Source organism: Cottoperca gobio, chromosome 9 (assembly GCF_900634415.1).
Source record: "Cottoperca gobio chromosome 9, fCotGob3.1, whole genome shotgun sequence".
NCBI classification, from domain to species: Eukaryota; Metazoa; Chordata; class Actinopteri; order Perciformes; family Bovichtidae; genus Cottoperca; species Cottoperca gobio.
Genome location: NC_041363.1, coordinates 17,765,021 through 17,787,085, shown reverse-complemented (window position 1 = coordinate 17,787,085; position 22,065 = coordinate 17,765,021). Strand labels below are relative to the sequence as shown.

General features: G+C 39.2%; 1 protein-coding gene across 3 annotated transcripts; it reads right to left on the bottom strand.

Annotated features, from left to right (window-relative positions):
- Window positions 1–3,594: 3,594 nt before the first annotated feature.
- On the bottom strand, window positions 3,595–20,668 carry itga2.2 (integrin, alpha 2 (CD49B, alpha 2 subunit of VLA-2 receptor), tandem duplicate 2). Of its 3 annotated transcripts, XM_029440357.1 has the most exons (30): window positions 20,485–20,663; window positions 18,677–18,800; window positions 16,778–16,887; window positions 16,392–16,480; window positions 16,169–16,283; window positions 15,526–15,653; window positions 15,265–15,413; window positions 14,862–15,012; window positions 14,516–14,681; window positions 13,853–13,929; window positions 12,804–12,942; window positions 11,866–12,011; window positions 11,635–11,778; window positions 11,283–11,486; window positions 11,006–11,136; window positions 10,697–10,860; window positions 10,048–10,199; window positions 9,830–9,940; window positions 9,436–9,521; window positions 8,041–8,170; window positions 7,639–7,722; window positions 7,460–7,536; window positions 7,281–7,364; window positions 7,062–7,164; window positions 6,857–6,967; window positions 6,545–6,655; window positions 6,042–6,155; window positions 5,841–5,930; window positions 5,553–5,669; window positions 3,595–5,069 (listed from the first exon to the last, which is right to left on the bottom strand). In XM_029440357.1, exons 1-30 carry the CDS (start codon window positions 20,528–20,530, stop codon window positions 4,980–4,982), a joined length of 3,543 nt encoding a protein of 1,180 aa, XP_029296217.1. In that variant the 5' UTR covers window positions 20,531–20,663; the 3' UTR covers window positions 3,595–4,979. The 3 variants fall into 3 exon arrangements, 2 of the variants coding, with proteins under 2 accessions (XP_029296217.1, XP_029296218.1); XM_029440358.1 differs by lacking the exons at window positions 3,595–5,069; window positions 5,553–5,669; window positions 5,841–5,930; window positions 6,042–6,155 and having other exon boundaries at window positions 6,563–6,704; window positions 20,485–20,667; XR_003832828.1 differs by lacking the exons at window positions 3,595–5,069; window positions 5,553–5,669; window positions 5,841–5,930; window positions 6,042–6,155; window positions 6,545–6,655 and having other exon boundaries at window positions 7,062–7,160; window positions 20,485–20,668.
- Window positions 20,669–22,065: the final 1,397 nt, after the last annotated feature.

The window sequence follows — 22,065 nt, the reverse complement described above, 5'->3', positions numbered from 1 at the left end:
GGTGGCAGTGTTGAATAAGTGTCAGTCTGAAAATGCAGCCTCTCTTTTTAAATCTATAAGGGGTCTCGGGTTGACTGTCTCTGGTGGGCGGTCTCCTCTTCTGTGGGGGTGGGGAAAATGTTTTTTTCTTCTTACCAAAGTTCCTTCAATCCCAATCAGGTGACATCGTTACAAGCAACTTTCTCTTGCCACATTAATGAAAGAATATGACGATATGTCTGAAATTGTGATAAAACTCTGCAATTCGGAATTATGCTTATTTGCTGTCAAACAAAAACAAACACAGCAGATCAGAAAACATGTGTCAGTTGATATGAAGTCCTGTTTTGATAGCGAATACTAATATCAATGTGTAATTTTAATCGTTTTTTGTTTTTTCATCTTATTATCAGAGTGAAGTGGACAGCTCGTTTTTACGCATGCCTTGGGTATGCGCCTTTAATAATAATGATATTATTATATCTTTTTATTATTAATAATAATAATAATAATAATAATAGTAATAACAATAACAATAAAAACAATGAAGGTCATTGTTACTCATATATCAAAGGCCTTTATTACTGTATGATCAAATAGGCCCACAGCCAACATGCCTATCCGGGCATACCATCAGTCCTTCAAATTAAGGGTAGCCTACTACTTGTTGGTAACTGATATTTTTTCCACCAACTGCAGACAAAAGTGTAAATCTTTTGATGAGAGTTGCCTTTTAGAATATATCCGAGCCCAGACAATAATAGAATTCATAGTAGTCCGCAGCCGCACTGCTAATATTAGAACAGACAGTTGTTTGGGTTTCTCTCCCGGGTCAAGCTTTTAAATATAATCAAACCTGTTTCCGAAGAGGCTTCAGACAGAAGAGCGGGGTGTTGCATTTCATTGAATGAAACACACACACACACACACACACACACACACACACACACACACACACACACACACACACACACACACACGGCTCTCCACTCACTGACGCACAGGCTGAACTCCGTCAGAAGTCCTTGCGCGACCTCTTCAGCGGAACTCTGGTTACAGCAAAGAGCAAAGTGTCTGCTGTGTGAATCAGACACCAGGGAGTTCATTATCTGTCGACCAGGAAGAAGACAATGGAAAACCTTTCTTTTTAATTCAAGTGAATACCACTTAATCTACAAAATATGAGAATACATGCAATCGAAATTGTGCAATATTCCCATGTATTAAGAGCTGTAAGTGTGGCTGTACTGAAACAATTTAGACAACATGCTCATAACATACTAGGCTACTAGTCCTATGTCTTTCTAATTGTTTCTGAAGTTTGTGTGCTATCCATCTAACTATTCATGTTAGTTAATTTTCATTGACTGGACAATAACTTTATTTTTATTATTTATTGTATTACAAACTACCATTATCACAAAAAGAGTATAAGAAGCCATGAAACACAAGAAATAAAGTGGTTTTACCGCAAAGAAAAACATCATCATGCAATCTAAAACATGTTGCAATCATATTCCCCTGCTACCAGTTATTCATTAGGACCACCCACCTCCTCTCATCTAACACCAAAGGGAGAATGTTTTGATTTGTAGAGATAGACAAATTTCATGTCATGTAAAAAAGAAAGAAAATAAGTATTGCAGCATTTTCTATGGTGTACCGTGATACAATGATTAAGTTCATGTTACATACAAACAGCTGTGCTCAAGAAGATGAAACAGAAGAGAAGAGAGAAGACGTGTTAATCATCAATTTACAGGGCAGCTAACAGATTACATAACATGCTTTAATTTATAATCAGAAACAGCAGTCAGTTGGAAGATTTAAAATCGAGGATGCTATCAAAAAAGGTGATTAATACCCAGAATATGAAACTATTAACAGATAGTCTCTCAAGTAGGCTACTTCTCAGCTATTTTTTATTCTCTTGTGGTAAATATGTGTACATTTTGCTCTCCATTTTTTTGTCATAACATGCAGTCACCATATACTGTAGCTACTTCCAAACTATCTGGAGTGATATTCCTACTGCACAAATTGCTTATCAACAATATTTCCAGCTTTTGATTAATTATTATGAGTCAATCATGACATTTCAGAAATGTGCCATTTCCGGATTCAGAACATTTCACCCAGTGTTACATGTAATGAAAGCCAAGAAGATAAAATAAGGGGCACCACATCTACACTTTATTTACTTCAATGTCCCAATTGGACTTCTCTATTTGATTAAAGTGGTAGTTTTCATGCCACTTGTTGTTTGGGAATTGTCACAATCGTAAAAGTGTAGGAAAAGCAGAAAGTCAGTATTAGTGACAATTGCTTCTTTCAACAAGTCTGAAAAGGTTTACTCGACGTTGAGTTATGTTTAACACAACATTTTTGAGATCTGAGCCTTTGAAGAGTTGAAGCTTCCAAAACACTTCCTGACAACCGAGTACATTTCTGTCCCGCTGTATCAACTTTACAGTGCTGGCTGTTCATCTCACGTTGTCCCTCTGCTGATGTCACTAATGGCATCAGCAGAGGGACAACGTGTGCTCCCTGTCCCATGCTCTGAGCTGAATTTGGTTCAAACACACCCACACAGAGAATGATTAGCACTGATTGAAACTAAAATCACTGTCACAGATTACACAACTGATGCCACAGGGGATGACCTTTCTTTTGAATCTACTTTGATACATAATCTTTGCATAAAAAAAAGCCAAAAGTTGAATCTGTCATACTGTAGCGAATCCAATCCCCTCCAAACATGCATGACAAATAAAGTTAATAAAAAGTTTTATATATCAAATGAAATAAATGAAAAATTCATGTCAAGATTATGACAATCCTCTTTTAGAAGGAAAGTCATTTAAAAGGTCTTACAAGTAGTAACAATGAAACCGTTGAGGGTCACAGTTGAGATTTAGGTAACTCTAGAGGTTTTACAAAGTGCAAAACAAAGGTCAACAGTAAATAAATAATTGTCAATGACATCATTTTTGATTCACAACATTACAGCAATTTGCGAGCAATCATCCCATTGTGCATGGCATTGGTCAGTTGTTTGTCTGTAACTGCCAATCATCTGCAGGAAACCCCAGAGGGATGAATCTGCAAAGTAGTATTTCCACATAGCTCCCTGTACACATATACGTAGATAGAATCCAAAGACTATTTCACAACACTGTAGTGCAAGAGTAATTGTGAAACAGAGTAATTCAATCATCTAAATTCTATATATCCTCTCCAACAAGGACATCTTGAGTCCAGCTTCCCAAAAAATATGCTACTTATTAGAGACAAATAGCATATTCCACCTTGCCAGATCCAAAGAAATGAAAGCTTAAGACTCTGCTGGGTGGTGGAGCTGGCACGTTCAAAAGGAAAACATTCAGAAACACATTCCAACACAGTCAAGGGACAGAAACCTGACTGTGGGAGAACACGACAGTCAAAAATATCAGAGTAAACTATTCGAAATTGAGGGGAAACTTAAATTGCACTGGTGTTTGGAGGTAAGTGATCCAAGTAGGATTCCTTGCAGGGTCAGGTTCTCTAAAGGTGGTTCAGTGAGAGGGGAGAGGTGAGGAGCGGAGACACAAAACAAGAAGAACACAATCCAAAATAGGTCATAAATTATGATGTATTAATTGACAGGGTATTAAGTGATCAAGTCATCAACAGAGCGGTGAGAAAATACTGACCAGTGCCAACATGTCATTTATATCATGCTGCCATCTTGTGGCAAAGCTGTGCCAATACACATCTAGATCCTGCAGGATCAGCTGTGATCAGAGCTCCCACTGTAAGTGAGAAACCAAGGTCAAGGTTTCTTTTCTTTTTTAAAGAGTAAATTAACCTGTTGGGTGCCATGCACCATCTCAGAGTATGACGCTTGCCCTCTGTTGTGAACAGTGCATTTAGTCAAGAAATCAATCAGTTGGTCAATAGGAAAAAATATTTGCAACTATTTTAATAATCGATTTAATGGTTCGAGCAAAAAATGGCAAAAGATTTCTGGTTCAAACTGCTTAAAAAAAATAAAAAAATCTTATATATGATAGTAATGTGGGTTTAGGGTTAGGGTGTAATTTGCACACAACAACCAATTTGAAAACTTCCCCCTAGAACCAGGAAAGATCTTTCTTCAAAAAAGTATTTTCTGAAATGTAATATGCAAAACCATTAATCGATTAATCAAGAAACAATCAGCAGATTATGAAAACATTATATGCTAATAAAATATTCATACCTTACAAGTTGTGCCACAAATAGTAAAAAACAACAAAATATCATCAATAACACAAATATCAGAAATAACAACACAAAGTAGCTACTCCATGGACCCAAAACCCAATATGAAAGATCATAATTGTATCTTACAGTACAAACACAATGCAACAGAGTAATGACCAGGACAGCTATCGTTTCCCGTTTGCATACAAACTAATGATATCAATAATTGTAATGCAATAAAAGCCCTGAGAGGTGACGGTGGATCTCAAAGCAGTTTGTGCTACAGACTGACTGGCGACAGCGTGTGTGAGAAAAAGGTCAATGTTTAGACAAATGAGCAAAATTCAAGATAAGATTTTCCGAATTGAAACTGTTATTTTTCTCGATCAAATTGCCAAGAAGCTGTCAAAACAAAATGCAATGCGAACATTAGATGCCTATAAGGTGTTAAAGTCCAAATCCATAATGTCATCTAAGACTTAATAAAAGTATTGCATAGGATTCTCTCATTTTGGGAGATAAAAATAATACCGTTTTTACATTTATTTAAAGTCAGTGCATAACAGCAACAAGTAATAACAAGAATCCTCTGTAAAATGGATCGAATCTCATTCATCCACAAAATAAACAGCTTCCGTTTCTTTCAAATGTCCGACTTCCAGTGATCGAGCTGTAGTCCATTTGCACTTTACAAGACCCAGTGACAAGTACCAGTATCCACACTAGAAACAACGATCCAGTGACGAGAGAAGGCTGCAGGTTTCCTCTTTAGTTCACAGCACTTCGTCGACATGTGCGCGGCTCTGCGTGTCTTCATCGTCCTCCCTCTGAAGCTGCTGGTACTTTCTTTTGAAAAACCCAAACTAGAAAGTAAACAGATTCTGTTCAGATGCAGTTCTAGTTTATACCAAAAAACTGAATGAAGAGATTCCAGTATATTATCAGTATTCCATAATGCACCTAATGTAGCCTATTTATTCTTATATCTATCTATCTATCTATCTATCTATCTATCTATCTATCTATCTATCTATCTATCTATCTATCTATCTATCTATCTATCTATCTATCTATCTATCTATCTATCTATCTATCTATATATATATATATATATATTTATATTGTAAATATTCTGTATTCTGTTGCATCCATTTGTGATAAATGAATCAAGTTTTCTGCACATTTCTATGAAAACGCAGAAAGGTTTTCTTCTCCATTCTCACCTTGGCAGATGTAAAATGCTCACGTTTACAGATACTCATCGAGTATGTCTAAGCTATATAAAATCCACTGATGTTCCTCTCTATGTTGAAATTAATTTCCCCAAATCGTAGACAGACAGTTACCTTCCACAGCAGTCCGACGGCCAGAGCCAACAGCAGCAGTCCGGCAACGACGCTGCCAACTATCACTCCCACTGGAACCTCACCTTTCTCTCCAGGTTTACTGATCGTCAGCTCCACCTGGACAGCAGCAGCACAGGAGAGGTCATTACATGGGCTGTCTCACTCAGGTGTGGCATGTTTAACAGAAGACAAACAAGCACTTCACACGACGAGGCACACTAAAAAAACAAAACATAAATCTCTTCCTTCTTCAATTTCTTTATGTGAGGCACACAGTCTGAATCTTACTGGGAGCTGTTTGAGGCGGATAATGAGCAGATCAGGGTTGGCGGTCTCGGCATTAACACTGGAGGTCAGCTCGACGGTCTGATAGGTGGCCTATCAGGACACATTTATATAAATGAGAGCACTGAAATCATCATCGTGAATTCATTCACATAATCATAAGGGTTATCAAACTGTTCATATTCATTTGTTAAACATATTTACCGAAATAAATGTGCCGCTCCAGATCCTTGTTTTAACTTTCACAAAGTAGTCGCTTTTCATTTCGGTGTCCTTGAGGATGCACTTTATAATCTCGCATTTTGCAGTCTTGCAATCCTGTTGGTTGAAAAATTACTTAACATTTCTTCTGCATCTGGGTTATTTGTAAAAATAAAAATAAATGTACAAACTGCATACTGTATATGTACATATATATATATACACACACATATATATATATATATATATATACACACACACAAAAATATATAGTTACATAAATCATGCATCAAATCACAAATGAACGAGAATTTAATAAAATCACAAAAATGTGCAAAATGATGTATCATGTAGGACATAATGAAAAATACAGAGTTCAGATTTAGATTAGGGAATCACTAGTTCCTCCAGGTGAAAATCCTACAGGAGAAGAGTCTCCTACAACATATCTAAGAAAGTTGACACATATTAAAAGATAAAAAAGTGCAAAGAAATAAGTGCCTGACCAGTTTCTCCATGCCTCTGAGGCTCTCCTCAGAGAAAGACGCTGTGTGGCTCTTCACTCCGATCTTCAGAGGATCAACCAGGCCGCTGGAGTCACAGCTGAACGCCCCTCCCTGCAGGAGGAGAAGCCTTACGTCATTTATTCCATCAGGAAATGACACACTACAGTAAAACAAAGAAAGCTTTACTAAACCTGATTTAGGAAATACTCATTTCTTTCTCCCGTACACACGCTGTATACATGTACATATGTATAGAATTATTTGAAAGTCTGTCATGTTTTTATTACGGGTACTAAACATTTATGAACTCACGCTTTGTGTGTCCACACTGGTAACATAGAGGAGCTGATTTCCACCTTCAGTGGTCACTGGCAGAGCGATGTTCAGATGCAGGAGGCTGACCGGGAAGTTACTTGTTGAAACCTTTGAATACAATTTGTTTTAAATATTATATTTTAAATATATATAACGTGAAATTAGACTATGATATATTAAGAGTCGGACTGATTTATGGCACCTTCACTGTAAAGTTAAACTCTGGGCCGATGTCATCTAGACTTTTCACCGTTGTTACCACAGGAACGGCAGCATCTGCCACGTAGAAATTGATATTTGACTGCCTAGGGAAAAGACATCATTCATATTAACACTTTAAAGCTTCTGCCATCGTCAACTGTCAACTTTACAGTGCGATAAAAAAACAAAGCAATGTTAAGGTAACAAAACGTGTAATCACCAGGATATAACAATCCCTGCATCGTATCGAACAGGAATGGATATGTCCACCTTGTTGTCTGCAGGTCTGTCCTCTTTACCGTCACTGTAAAGAAGGAAAGGCACAGAACATTATTACATGTTGAGTATGTTAATTAGGTTTCACAATCTTTCATTGAAGTTCTGATTAATCCAGCGTACCTCTTGGCCTCAAATTTCACCTCGGCTCGGTTTTGCAACTGGTCAACATTGTATTCAAAATTCATCTGGAACTTCACCTGTAATGAAATGACATGATGTTTTACAATATTTACTATAATTAATCAAACAAAGGAAGCTGTTCAGGCAAAATCACTTCACTTTCTTTTCTTGTAACTTACCTCTTGGTCTTTTTTTAATGCTGGGTATCCCACTTGGCAGGTGACGGTTTGTGTTTGTGTTGAGGCGCATTTGACTCCATCAGTCTGTAAATGTACAGTTCAGAATAGCACATAACTTCAATGAGGCTTTAATACACTAACAACACGTTACCATAAGGCTGAAAATATTTAAACGTTTTTTAAATAACTTTAACGGCACAGACAGAAAAGTACAGAAACTATTCAAACACTTTACACTCTTTTTTCTAATTAACTGTTCAGTAAATGCCAAAATGGGTTAGATTAGGTGAAATAAAAGAGTTTTACTATTAGATAATGATGCATTTACTAAGTATGTGTAATTCGGTGACTATTATGTTTAAAAAGTCTATTCAAATAAGTATATATGAAATTTTCACTGACGGAGGAGTAGTAGAGGTTGCTGGAGAACGTCACCAAGACCTGAGTGTTGTACGCATTCTCCTTTTTGTTCTTCACGACGACATCAAATGAAAGTTCTCGGTCATTAGCGCTGACCAGAACGGGAGCTGAGCTGCAACACAAGAGCTCAGATTATTGTATCCTGCATTCACGCCAATTCATTTGTGTATGTCACAGATTAAAGGAGCATACTCACAGTGTGAGCATCGTCTAATAATTGACCAGAGGGATAGGAATGACAAGGAATGGTTAAAGTGATCTTTTCTCATATTTCACTAAAAGATAGGACCCACTGTGAGCTGTGGGTGATTTATTCATATTGTTTCAAAGAGTGTTGGTCTGTCTACAGTGGAACATCAATAGCAGCTGCAACAAACCACATGTGATCAAATGTGTGCGAAAAGGTTTAAAGGGCTACATTAAGTTCTTTTTCATATCCTTTTGTCTGAGTTATTTCACTGGGCACATTACACTCAAACTTTGTATGTTGTTTCCAAGATCACAAGTCTGACCCGACTATTTAATGGGCTATGAAGTTGCTGAGTAAACTGGAAAACTCTAACTTGAAATCAAGGCAGACTCATAAAAGAGAGGAAATAGAAAATGCTGTAATGGTTGTTAGGCGTTACATGGGCACAGCATTAAATAGATACATTTTGGTTCTTCACACAATTATTTCTTCTCCGTTATATAACTGTGTACACTAGCAGATAAATATAAAACACAAAGCTTTGAGGATGGTACTTTAATATCAGTTGGTCAGATGGTTTCAGTACAGCCTTTAGAGGCGGCTAGAAGGGCTTTTAAACATGTCCTGATGTCTACTGATGTGACATTTAAATATGTACCATCATGTACCATGTCAGCAAAATGATGTGATTTATATAGAGTATATTGTTATAGTCACTGACTTTGACTTTTTTTTTAAAGTCACTTCGCACCAAAGGATTTAAGCCCAAGAAAAAATACATTTCTTTCTAACATTAAATATTTATTCAATAAGCAACACTTCAAAATTCAGGAAAAAAAACATTCTTAGGTACTATTTATTAACTGACCCGTTCTAACTGGCAGAAAATGTTATCTTTATGTACTGTGAGGCCCTGTCGCATAAAGTAAGAAGCTGGGCTTTTAAGATAATCACTTATCCTCGTTTCACAAATGACGCACAGTAAAGAAAGACACCACCAGGCCCGAGCTTGTTCTGTCAGACACAACATTATTCCAACTCTGAATGAACCACAGAATTCTTTAACCTGAAGATACCATCACACAAAGTGTGAACTGTACATCTAAACTGTGTATTGTACATGTGATAGACAGCGAGTATGACATGTTACATCTTACACTATGCACCAACAGGTCAGTGATTCTCACCTGGAGGCCTTTTTGTCTGTCTTCACACTCAGCACCAGATCACTGACACACACGTCGTCAGAGCCGCAGTCTTTTGTGAAGGGGACCTGAAATGATAACAGAGCAGCAAATTAAGCGCAGGATGCTGCTTCATTCTTCAAAGGCTGTATTTTCATATAAGAATAGGAAATGTATTATAATTTTACTGCGTTGAATGAACTTTAATCTTTTTGTTTTGGGATAACACGTAGTGTTTAAGTCTGAGAGCGTGCGTGACGAGTAATCATTGCACACCATGTCATTTAAAATGACTGTACAAAATAACAACTACGTTCAGAGTCTTCGTCACCTGATCTGTTCCCTGTAAACCATTGAAGACCATTCAGACATCTCATGTACTACAGCAGTCACTTACAAAGAACTCCCAGGCACTTGGAGAAAGTATATTAAGGACAGGGTTCACATCTGCATTCTGCTGCTCGATTTCTACTTTCAGACTGAGGGAACTGACAAAGTCTGGAGCCTCCTGTTGAAGAAACCATGTATGGAGAAATCAGGAGATATGAAGTAATATCTCATCAAGGTGCTCACATTAAAACTCATTGATGCTCTTTGATAACTACAAAACATTACCTGAACATAAACCTGGTAGTCTCGACACAGGGGCGCAGATGATATTTTTGCCTGTTCTGTGAGGTAGCGTTCATTGTTTTTACTGAACATTCCTCTTGACGTCACTCGTGAAGCCTGCAAGTCAGCGTCCAGAGTCAAAGTGTAGGATATATCTGAAAGAACAATAGTCTAATATTTGAATAGGGTGGGATTTGTGGGCTCTTTCAGGAAATGTCGACATTTTGGCAAATACGCCTTTTTGCTTTCTTGCCGTGAGTTAGATGAAAAGATTGATACCACTCTCATGTCTGTACGCTAAATATAAGGCTATATCCAGCTGCCAGTTAGCGTAGCTTAGCATAAAGACTGAAAACAAAGGAAACCAATCAGCCTGGTTCTGTCTGAAGGAACTTGTCAATTGTGTAGTGAGCTTTCAAGATGTTGGTAGGTGGATTGTGCTACCTTCAGACAGCCAGGCTGGCTGTTTTCTCTGTTTGCAGTCTTTGTGTTAACTGTTTGATATTTAGCATACAGACACAGGAGCGGATTTGATCTTCTCATCAATGCTCAGCAAGAAAGCAAACAAAGCGAAGTGTTTTTCCCAGAACTATTACTGAAAGTAAAAGGAATCTACTTATTCTGGAGAAGCCTAAGAGGTAATCAGATTTACCAATGGGTCCAACCGGGTTCTTAGGCCTGAATGCAGCAGTGAAACAGAGGTTGGTGTTGAAACATGTAAGCTTGCGTCCATTAATGTCACAGGGTTTGCTGAAAATGTTGATTTTATTGGGGTTGAAAGAAGCTTTAGCTGTAACAGACGCCACACCTCTGGACCTGTAAACCAAGTGGAATTTTCAATCATTACAAGCGTTGCCAATGCTACAAAGAAATAACGGTTAATTTAATGAACTTTGTAAAAAGTAATAAAATGTGCTAAATAATTGCACACAGACACAGTGTTACAGGTTGCCTGACTTACCAGAGCTGCACCACTTTGCCATATGCACCGATAGCGATGTCAGGGATTGTATCACCATTCAGATCTTTGGCGCAATCCAGGGACCGTCCAAAATACTGCAACTGAGGATCCAGTTTGGAGCCAAGGATTTTCTGAAACAGATCATCAACAATGATCATCACTCTCATTATTACAGAGTTGAAATAATAACAGTTGTATATTCACCATATAAAACAGTTTATTTAGCTCTCACTAAAACAACTTTCTCTATCAGTCAGATATTCATTTCTCTCTGTACCTGTGAGAACTGTTTGATTAATGTGTTCTTGTCCCCGTTGTAGATGTAGATGGCACCTTTTCCTTTGTCTTCCAGTGGGGCTCCAACTACAACGTCATTGTAACCGTCGAGGTTCAGGTCAGGAATGGCAGAGATGGCCATCCCAAAACGTGCATTCTCCGTCGGGGGCGGACCGCTGAGGAATCCCTGCTCGTTCAGTATACCCTTCAGATCACAAAGACACAGAACACGTGAGGCAGGTGGAGCTAAATGTCATGCTGCAGGTCTTTTCAATAAAACTATAAAGTAAATCCAGCTCTGAGAATATCTCTTTGAAAGTACACACACCAAGTGACATGTGGCTCATTTTTACCTTGGTGACAGAGAAGAGGTACACCCTGCCTTCCTCTCTTTTAAGATCGTTCATGAACATTGGCGCAGCAACCAGCAGGAGGTCCGTCACCCAGTCTCTGTTCACGTCCAGGGGGCACAGGACACTTCCAAAGTATGACCCAATCTAGGACAACAATTACCAGCTGTTTACTGATACAGAGTTACATTTCATGTTGGTTGCTGGTGAAAATGTCAAGTCTAATATCAGTACCTGTTTCCCTCTCTCTGAGTCTATGATAGCAGTTTGCTTCAGAGCGTTGACGGTGTAGACGATAACTTGTCCAGAGTGGTTGGAGCGAGGTGCACCAGCCACAAAGTATTCTGTAGTCCCGTCCCTCACTGTGGTGACAGCATAACCTGGAAATTGCATATAAACACATATGAAGTTGGAACGTTTTCTTATTTAGACAGTGGGTGGAATGTAACCTCAATAAATGTACTCAGAGTATTTACATTTGTTATGCTTTTAAAAGAAACTTTTACTTTGTTACATTTCAGATGGACATATTGTACTTTTTACTCCACTTCATTTATTTAAAAGGTATAATTACCAGATACTTGGAAATTGCAAATGAACACCTACACAGTGTGTGTCCAACACCACACACACATACAGTAAATACTCACTAACACACACATTTGGAACTGAACTGAACTCACTATGTACTAATAAGAATGATAACAGGATAAGTTTTCCAGCTTCAACAGGTACAACAAAGTCAATAAAGGCGTGAGGGAGATCTCATACATGAGAAAAACATACAAATCATGAAATAAAATCTGTGATATACATATTTATGGTCATTTCTATATTTAGTAAAATATTTGAAATAGAAGTAGCGTAAGTTCATGGATTCTCTAAAAGCCATTGAAATTATAAGTATAGTCTAGTAAAACTAAAATGGCCACGCAAATGCAAACCAACATTTACGTTCCTCTAAAATACTCAGTATAGATGATGCAAACATTTTTCTATCATGTTTCACTTCTCAGAATTGTTATCAAGATGAAAAGGTGTTTAACTGACACATGAAGAGGTTGGCTGGCGGAGAAGCTGGCAAGTTCACAAATCCAATCTCAGTCATGCAAACATTTAAAGTAACAGAATCAAAAGTTGGATACATGCAGAGGAAAAGTGTAAAGGCCTACCCAGCAATGAACTGTGGTTTCTGTCTTGAAGTATTCCCTCAAAGGCTGAGAAAGGGAGAATGTGAATTCTTGACGCTGTTTGATGGACGACAGTCCCGCTCCAAGCGTAGGCTCCCACTGCTCCGAGCATCATCACTTTCTGAAACAGCACAGTTCAAAGACCAGTCAACAGATATCATACAACTACTACTGTAGAGATTCAAACCACCAATGTTTGCAGTATGAAAAGGTTTTCAAATGCATCAAAGGTTTTCCAGTAAAAAACACAAATGGCATACAGTGTGAGAACAGAACATATTTTAAATGTTCATAAATGAAACCACTTAAGTTTGCGATCAGACTGCTGGAAATGTGTTTTGCTTTCTCTTTCCTTTGAAGTGAAGAGGTTGTGAGTTCATACTGTATTTTGGGACCAGTGAGATTCTGTGACCAGCTTTATTGTCACTTCAAATCGTGGTCACATATTGTATTTCGATAGCTGTTCTAAATGTTATTTACTGACTATCACATATTTTCATAGCTTTGATAGCAGAAACTTGTGGTCTGTGTTGTATATGTCTGTATGTGTAGCCCTCACACCTAACTATATTTGGTCAATGAATCGGTGTTTGTCCATTGTCGACCCTGTAGTGTCAGTATCTCTGTATGTGATGTGTGACAGACAAAAATGAAGTGTAGTCTGGCAAAAATGTACATGCTTCACTTTTGTTTTTATCCATCAATACACTGCTTGTACAAAATATATGAGAGCGTACAAAGCAGGTACTGAAGAATACCATTCAGCGTGCACCTTGTGGCGTTGTGCCTAATTTACTCTTTTCCTTACCAGCTTTGACACTTAGAAGATTATTGCTGCTGTGATCATTTAACAGATTTGTAAAATTCTCTCAAAGGAGTACAAACCGCAGTGCAATGCATCTCATAAGCCTTCAAACTAGACTTACTTCATCATGTTTCACAGTGACAAGCCCCAAAACCAGTGCTTTTGCAAGTTTGAGTGTAAAAAATATGTAAACTCTTTTAGAGATGTGCAAGGAAGAGCTCTGTACCTGCAGACTGGAGTAGTGAGCGCTGAATCCGACCTGGGACATCTCCATCTTGAAGTTGTCGCCCCATTTTCCAGTGCCTTGTGGGAACAGTAGAATCAAGAAGTTGCAGTTTACATCCATGTCTGTCCGAAATGTCATCCCCTCCTCATTTTATCCTATTAGACATTTGTGTAAAATTGTCATAATTAGCGTATGAATTCTTGAATTATGGCAAAAAACCTTTTTAGTGACCTTAACCTTTGACCTTTGTCCACAAAATTTTAATCAGGTCATCACTGAATCCAACGTTTGTGCCAAATTTCAAGAAATTCCCTCCAGGTGTTCTTGAGATATCACGTTCACTAGAATGCGACGTACGGCCTTAAGGACGTCTGGACGGATGTACGGACAACCCGAAAAGATATTATGCCTCCAGCCTCGACTTTCAGCGGAGGCGTTTTAAAAAGAGGAGCAGATCAAAAATCAGACAAAGTGCAAGATCTGTCAAAAAGAAAACCACACATTTTCGTTTGATCTCTCTTGGGGTCTTCAGCTATGACAGATACGTTGTGACATGCATGGATGAGTTTCTTTGAAAACGAGTGTATGAATAAACATGCGGTGTCAAGTAAATTTCACAAACACCCCGTGCAGCAACAGCAAGGGAACATTTATATTATGCACCTTCTATGTTGAAGATGCGGTTCCCCAATGCTCCAGCGATGGTGGAGAGGGCTGCCTCTTCCGACACATTGAAGAAGTACTTCTCTGTGGGTGCACTGGCAATGGATTTGATTTCTTTTATCAGGTTGTCTGTGTTGATGTTGTTTCGGATGTAATAACCCAGGACCTAGAGAAAAAAAGACACAACTCATTTATAGGAATTATTGCAAAGCTATCCAATGCTGCGCAATCATCAGACATGATCCACATCTACAATAATAACAACTATGAACTAAACTACATATATAAACTATGGATGTGGAAGTATTTTGAAGTATTTTGTAATAAATTGCAGATCATCACTTACAGCGATACCGAAGCGGGTGATGCCTAGTGCCTCACAGTCGGCAATGACTGAATCACTGATAGCCTCGTCGTGAGACTCCCCATCAGTGACGACCACCATCACCTTGGCAGCGCCTGGTCGACCGCCGTTAATCCGATGGAAACCCCACAAACTGAAGAGAGCAGACACAGTAGACACTTTTGAGTTGCAGTTTTTGTTTTTTATCATAAGAAATATTCATAAGAGATTTAAAAATAATTGGCAATTTTGCCCAAAATCCAAATAATCATTACGTCCAAATGAGGATATAATAAAACAGATAAACTGACAAAACAGACAGAACAACATACAAATTATAAGAAAAAACAGGAAACAAATCAAGCAATCATGCAATAAGTAAATAAATAAACAGATATGCACCCACCTGGCGTATTGGATCGCATGGAAGGTATTCGTAGACTGCCCGTACATTTGAGTGATTCGGGACGTTGCAGCTAGCATCTCATCTTTGGTTTTATACTGGTTCAATTGGAATTCAAACTTGGGTTTGACGGCGTACTGAATGACGCTGACCTGGCGTAATAGAAAAAATAGTGTGATAAAGCACAGAAAGCTGTCACAGCATTATCCCCTGCTTTATCTCTGCTTTAATGTCCCATCTATGGCTGGTGAAACATGATGTTACCTGTGTGCTTTTGGTCCCGATATCGAGAGCAGGTATTAATTTCTGTAGAAACAAGTTCATTGGAGCCCAAGGATAAATGCTGTTGGAGCCGTCCAAAACAATCACGATGTCCATAGGCCCTCCACATGCTAAAAAATGTCATGAGGAGACATACGATGATATATTTAAGCAGCAGTGCTTAATCAAAGTTCATACCCTTCACATTACTGCTGACAAGTTTATTTTCTACCGTCCAAGCAGCACAGAAAAACCTTTTTCTCTTTTTGCAGACTTGAAAGTAGACTTGAGGTAATATTGCAGTTATCTATTAGTTGCATTTTTACATTTGTTAAAATGACATTGTCATGTGGTTAGACAGCTGCCAGCAGAGACACTTTCTTGTTGGTGGGTTCAACTAACTAATAATAATTAAAACATGTCTTGTGTTAAAAATGTTGCTGTTTGTGAGCCAACTTTAAAATCTATAGTGTCACAGTTTCCCATAAACAAAATAGTCCCTGACGACATAACGACATAACATCGTAACAGACGATATGTCACTGCGATGGATTCATACTGTACGGATATGAACTAAAGTCTGTCTTGAAAGATATTCACTAATCACAGCTCAAAATCTCCACAATCAAAGTTTAAAATTACTTACTCTGGACAGCAGGAGAGAAGGCAGGTTGAAGTTGAAACAGGGGGCTCATTTTTACACATACTCCTGGGTAGAAGTCCTGATTGCCACAGTGCTGTCCCCAAAGAGGGCCGCACGTCTGTATCAGATGAGAGGAGACTTAATGGAAAGTTTGTCACTGCCTCTAAAATTGTTGTTAATTGTAAATTCAACTGAATTCATATTAAAGTGTTTTAACACACAATACCATCATTTCATTGACAGGCATCCGGGTAAGAGTCATTCCCAGGCACATGTTGTCGTAGATGTTTTTGACATCTGGAATACTAACAGAATCTGAGAGTGGCAAAGACAACAGATTAGCTCTTACCTTAAACTTCAGATTATAGTTTAACCTGTTTGTTGTACATTTCTCATAAACTCAAAGTGTGAATCAAATACATGTGTTGCGGTACACTAATATTACTTTTGTCTATTTCTTCTCATTTTTAAAACATTAAAAAGCCAAATGTCTGGAGACCTCCTTGATGTTTAAGGAAGACACATATTTCCAGTTCTGTTTAGGCATGTTAAGTACAAGGCCAATATTTGGCAGAGAGGTCAAAGGTTAAACAATAAAACACCAAACCTTACCTTGAAGATTGAGCTTGTCACAGCTGTTTCTGGACCCTGAGATTGTACACTTGTAAACATCCCCTTTCCTGTTTCCACTGAAACCACTCCATGGGGCACCAACTAGGAGCCTACAGAAAACAACAATATCCATCTCTTCCCCACTCTCATAAACATGCAATTACAGTCATCTCTGAATGTGTTTGTGTACAGTGCGTGACCAGCTGTACATACAGTAGCTGAATGAGACTCATCCAAATGATTTCATCTTGAAAGTGGTTACAGAATCTTTATCTACAGGCCTAGACGATAACCTGGTGTAACAACAACAACACATGCAATTATTACTTCTTTAAGTACACGTCAAAAGAGGAACTTTACTGCAGTAACATCTGGGCCAATTGTAATAAAAAAGCAATACAACATTAAGTTTGTGCGGTCTTAGTCTGAGCAAGTGCCGACAAGTCAGCCGTGTTATTCGTCTAACATTTTAAGAAGCACAAAACAAGATTCTACAAGTTAACAGAACAAATACGCTTCAAAACACTTCATCCCCACATCCAGATGCTGATTCAGATTCATGAAGCTGTTACTTAAGATTTAGACATTTCCCAAAATCCAGAACCACCAGTGAGAGACATACAGTATGTAAGTCCCTGCTTTACGGCTGACCCCAAACATCTACAACTTCAAGACAGCGTCATTTCCCCACAGTGTCAAACAAGGCATGAGAAGTGGCACGCATTATTGAACTTTGTTCAAGTAGAGAGCACAGGATGTGGTTTCTCATAGATATTTATGTTTAATATACTGCACACTTCCTCTGGTTACACAAATGGGACACTCCTCCAGACAGTGACTTACTCTGATTGTGACTCAGAGTGCACAACATCCAGACATCACTGACCAGCTCAGTTACTGTTTAACTAGGGGTTGTAGGACTTTGTAAGAGACTCGAGCGACACTAGCACACCTGTGAGGCTGTACTCAGGCACATTGGTGCAGTGATTTACAGTAAATGCTAATATTGGTATGCAAGCTGCGCGCAACCATGTCTCCTATAAAATTACATTTGCATTTAACTAAACGCCATTCTTAATTAGTTTAATTCAGTCTGGACCGACGTAGTGGCTGAGCGGCCAACCAACAGACCGACATTGCCAGTAGCACAACTAAGAACAGTTGGTGGTACAACAATGTTGAGCAGAGGAGCATTTAACAACACACGACCTCTTGAACCTTGCAGCGCATCGAGCAAAGACCATTGCAATTTCCATTCCCTTCAGTTAAAAACAAAATGATACAGCTGAGCTGGCCACAAATAAACTGAGATTTCTTTTAAATCATAGTGTCTGTTGCAACAAACCGACGACTAGATCACAATTTGGCATGACAAGAATGAATCCTTAGTTCCATGTTGTCAACAGTACAGGCTCGTAGTGGTGTTAGTGTCACAGTGTGGACGTAAGTTGTTTACGTGCAGAATACCAAGACACCGTTGATAACCAGGTGCATCTCTTTACAGCAACAGGCCTTCATTTGCTAAATGGATACTTCTACCAAGAAAATTCTCCCTTTCTCCTGATCCCCGTGAAGCATGTTGAACATGGAATTCAGCCCTTCATGGTGTAAAAGCTTTTTGACGAGGTACAAAAGTGGCTCACTGAATGTGTATCTGCACCTTGTTTGCTCTTAAGTAAAACTGCTCTCTGCATGATATTAATATACCCTGGGGATGTCATTATATTCCTCACCTTTATTGCTATTTCAAAGATGTTGCAAACACATAATAACTAAATTAATGAATAACTGGACACAACTTGAAAGCTACAGCATCTGGACAGGACACAGTTTGTGATGGAAACATGGATAAAAGCAATGCAGTTTAAGACTTAGGCGATAAAACACTTAAATCAATACCATTTGCCTTCGTGGTTCATCGCTTGATGGATTGCGTAGCCAAACTCTTCCGCAGCTGGTCCGATGAATATCTTGGCACCTACAGTGCCGACGTTGAAGGACTGTGAGTGCCAGATTCTGTCAGCTGGTGGAGAGGAAAGATCAGGATGCATGACAGAGATCAACATCAACACCATTTAATTCTCTTTACTGATAACAATGACCCTGCCAACGCTGCTGTAGCAGCTATACCCACCAATGATATCATCATTATTTCACATCTTTTTGCATGTGTGTATCTAAAAGTTCAAATCAAAATTGTTATCTGGTTATATATGGGAGAGAGGTTTGATGTTGTGATACTGTGGGAGGTGCTGCGGGAGTATGGGGTGAGGGGGAGAGTTGTGTCCGGATACTCGGCAGTAAGTCGGACTTGTTCCCAGTGAATGTTGATCACGGGTACAAGCGGCCAAAATGTGTTTTCTCAGACAGGTGGCGTCTCCCTTAGAGATAGGGTGAGAAGCTCAGCCATCCGTGAGAGACTCGGAGTAGAGCCGCTGCTCCTTTACGTTGAAAGGAGCCAGTTGAGGTGGTTCGGGCAGCTAGTAAGGATGCCACCTGGGCGCCTCCCTAGGGAGGTGTTCCAGGCACGTCCAGCTGGGAGGAGACCCCGGGGAAGACCCAGGACTCGATGGAGAGATTATATCTCCTCACTGGCCTGGGAACGCCTCGGGATCCTCCAGTCGGAGCTGGAGGATGTGGCCCGGAGAAGGGAAGATTGGGGTTCCTTACTGGAGCTGCTGCCCCCGCGACCCGACCCGGATAAGCGGTAGACGATGGAGCCAGCAACAATTGCAACAATTGCAGTTATGGTGACTTCCTCCTTTGAGAGAAGTGGGTGTTTTGTGTGGCTGAATCATGTATGTTTTACAAATCACCTCAGCTTGACTCATGAAGGCAAGGGCAAAGCAAGGCACTAAAAAGGCTTTTCAACACACAAAGGTCATACTATTCATTAAGTGTTAAAGATTGCGTTAATAGACATTGCACATCTCGGAACTCTGTGTTTCTCCATAGACACAATCCACCTTCATACACAGGCCTCTAAAACCCCCCAGGACATTTGCTTGTATGACATTGAGTCTTCCTGCAGAATCAGACCCACAAGCCCATACAGGCAGAGCTCAGCTATTAGCTTGCCTTCCCCTCAATCAGCAGGCAGAGGAATGTGGATGGGTTCTGGGCTTAAGAGACCTTCTCTCGCACAGCCACGCCTGGTTAACTTGCAGCACAGGGCTCTGCAAACCCCAGGGTACATTAACATTTCCGAAATGGTGAAAATGTGCATATAGGCGAATAATTTAAAGTGTATCTGGCTGCTGTTTGAAAGTTTATATGGGTTACAGAGCAGACATCGCGAAACAGAGATTATGTGATCTACACGAAAAACCACGTGATGCACAATAAAACAAACAATCTGGTTTTATGAATCCATGTGGGCTGACTGTGGATCATGCATTTGATAGCAGAGGAAGAAACGCAGCAGGGTGATCTATTTCAAAACAAAGCACTTAAAGACAGATTCAAACAGTCAAATGTGCTGCATGCTGAGCGTACACTCTGCTGCTCCTCACATGTGTTTAAAGAGCAGAAACATAATTTAACAATCACATTACAAGTTATAACTAACGACTAATAAACCTTGACGACTCCAATCTTATGAAAACATAATAAAACGCTCGCTATTCGTGGCGAGATGTTTTGCATATTTACTCTGTGGGTGAGAAAATAATGAAAATAAAAAGTCCAAAAAACACTTCTGTACTTACTAATGACTATTACGGTGAAGAAGAAATTCCCCCAGATGAACTTCATTGTCGTCTTTATTCCATTTGTGTGTGGTGATTAAATGAATCCGCCGCACTTGACAAAGTTGTGGCTGCGCAGAGCTGGGAGTCAGCGTGACGCACCGGACACGCTTTCTAAATAAGGACTTGTGCTCTGCCTCTTACCTGCCGATAGAAACTTTGACCCAAGTATTGTCAAAGGGTGCGAGGTGAAGTCTGTAATAAAGTCTGCCTTGATAAGAGCAGTTGGGAAACGTCCTGTGGCTCGAAATCCAGTTGTGATCAGGCGGTAGACCCGATGAATGTCCTCTCAAGTCATTTAAACCCTCATAAACCTCAAACACCTAAATCAACAGATGTCAAATAAAAAAAATACACATCATCAATTTGGATTTCATAATTTTAGACGTATGTCATTTCTCATCCTCCTGAACCCTATAATTTCTGTGTGTACAACACATTGCGGAGCAGAGTTATGGCTCAGACAACAATAATAAGACATTTAGAATATGAAGAACCTATAAACTGAAGACCAAACAAAAGAGAGTCTATTGTTAGATATGTTAGAAGAATGACCAAAGCCTTTTTCCTTCACTGGAAAGCAATGTTGTAAGACCTTTCATTGGAACATGTGTATAAGAGGCTCTAGAGGAAACAGGCAGGGTGGTGAAAGAGTTGAAAGACATTTAATTTTCAATGAGTGTTTGAATTTCAAAATTATATTTTGAAAAGAATGTTTGTTGCTTCATGCCCAGAGTATTACACCCTCTGATGTCATATTGTTTAGTGAGCAAATAACTCAATATGTAGTTACTGTAAGTCACTATTTTAATATTATCATTAAAGGGAAACTCCATTATATTCATTGGAGGTTTGACTCAGCCTGTGAAAACTGCTGTATGATGTCTTCTGAGGCTCTAGAGGAAGTCTCAGAAAATGACCTTGATGACTTCTTCTCAGCGACAGATTTTAGACAGAAAGCCTGCATTGTGAACTGTGGTTGTGGAATCTGAAGGATGTGGGCATTTACAGGGCCGGAAAGGGTCAAACGAAAAGATGCTTTTAGTTGCCTTATGGGAAAAATAGGATCCAGCGTTGATACGTACAAGGGAGTAAAAGTCCAGATATCTCAACCTCAGCTGATCTATTTTGACCAGTTTTATAAAATGTAACCTTCATTAACTTCACTGAGAGTCAAGCTGTGTTTTGCAGCAACTCTATGATAATATTCACACAGTTACACCTGGAAGCGGCCCAGTACATGACCAGTCTGAGCAGCTCTACTGGAGCAGCTGGAACTCAAAGGCATCTTTAAAGCACGTCTTGAACCACTTTCACTACTATGCTAGCATGCTAGTAGTATGCTAGCATGCTAGTAGTATGTTAGCATGCTAAGCTATTTTGTTCAATCAATCAAATTCAATCAAATGTATTTGTATAGCCCAATATCACAAATGACACATTTGTCTCAGTGTGCTTTACAGACTGTACAGGTTACGACACCCTCTGTCCTTAGACCCTCGCAGCGCACAAGGAACAACTTCCTAAAAGAGATCCCATAAT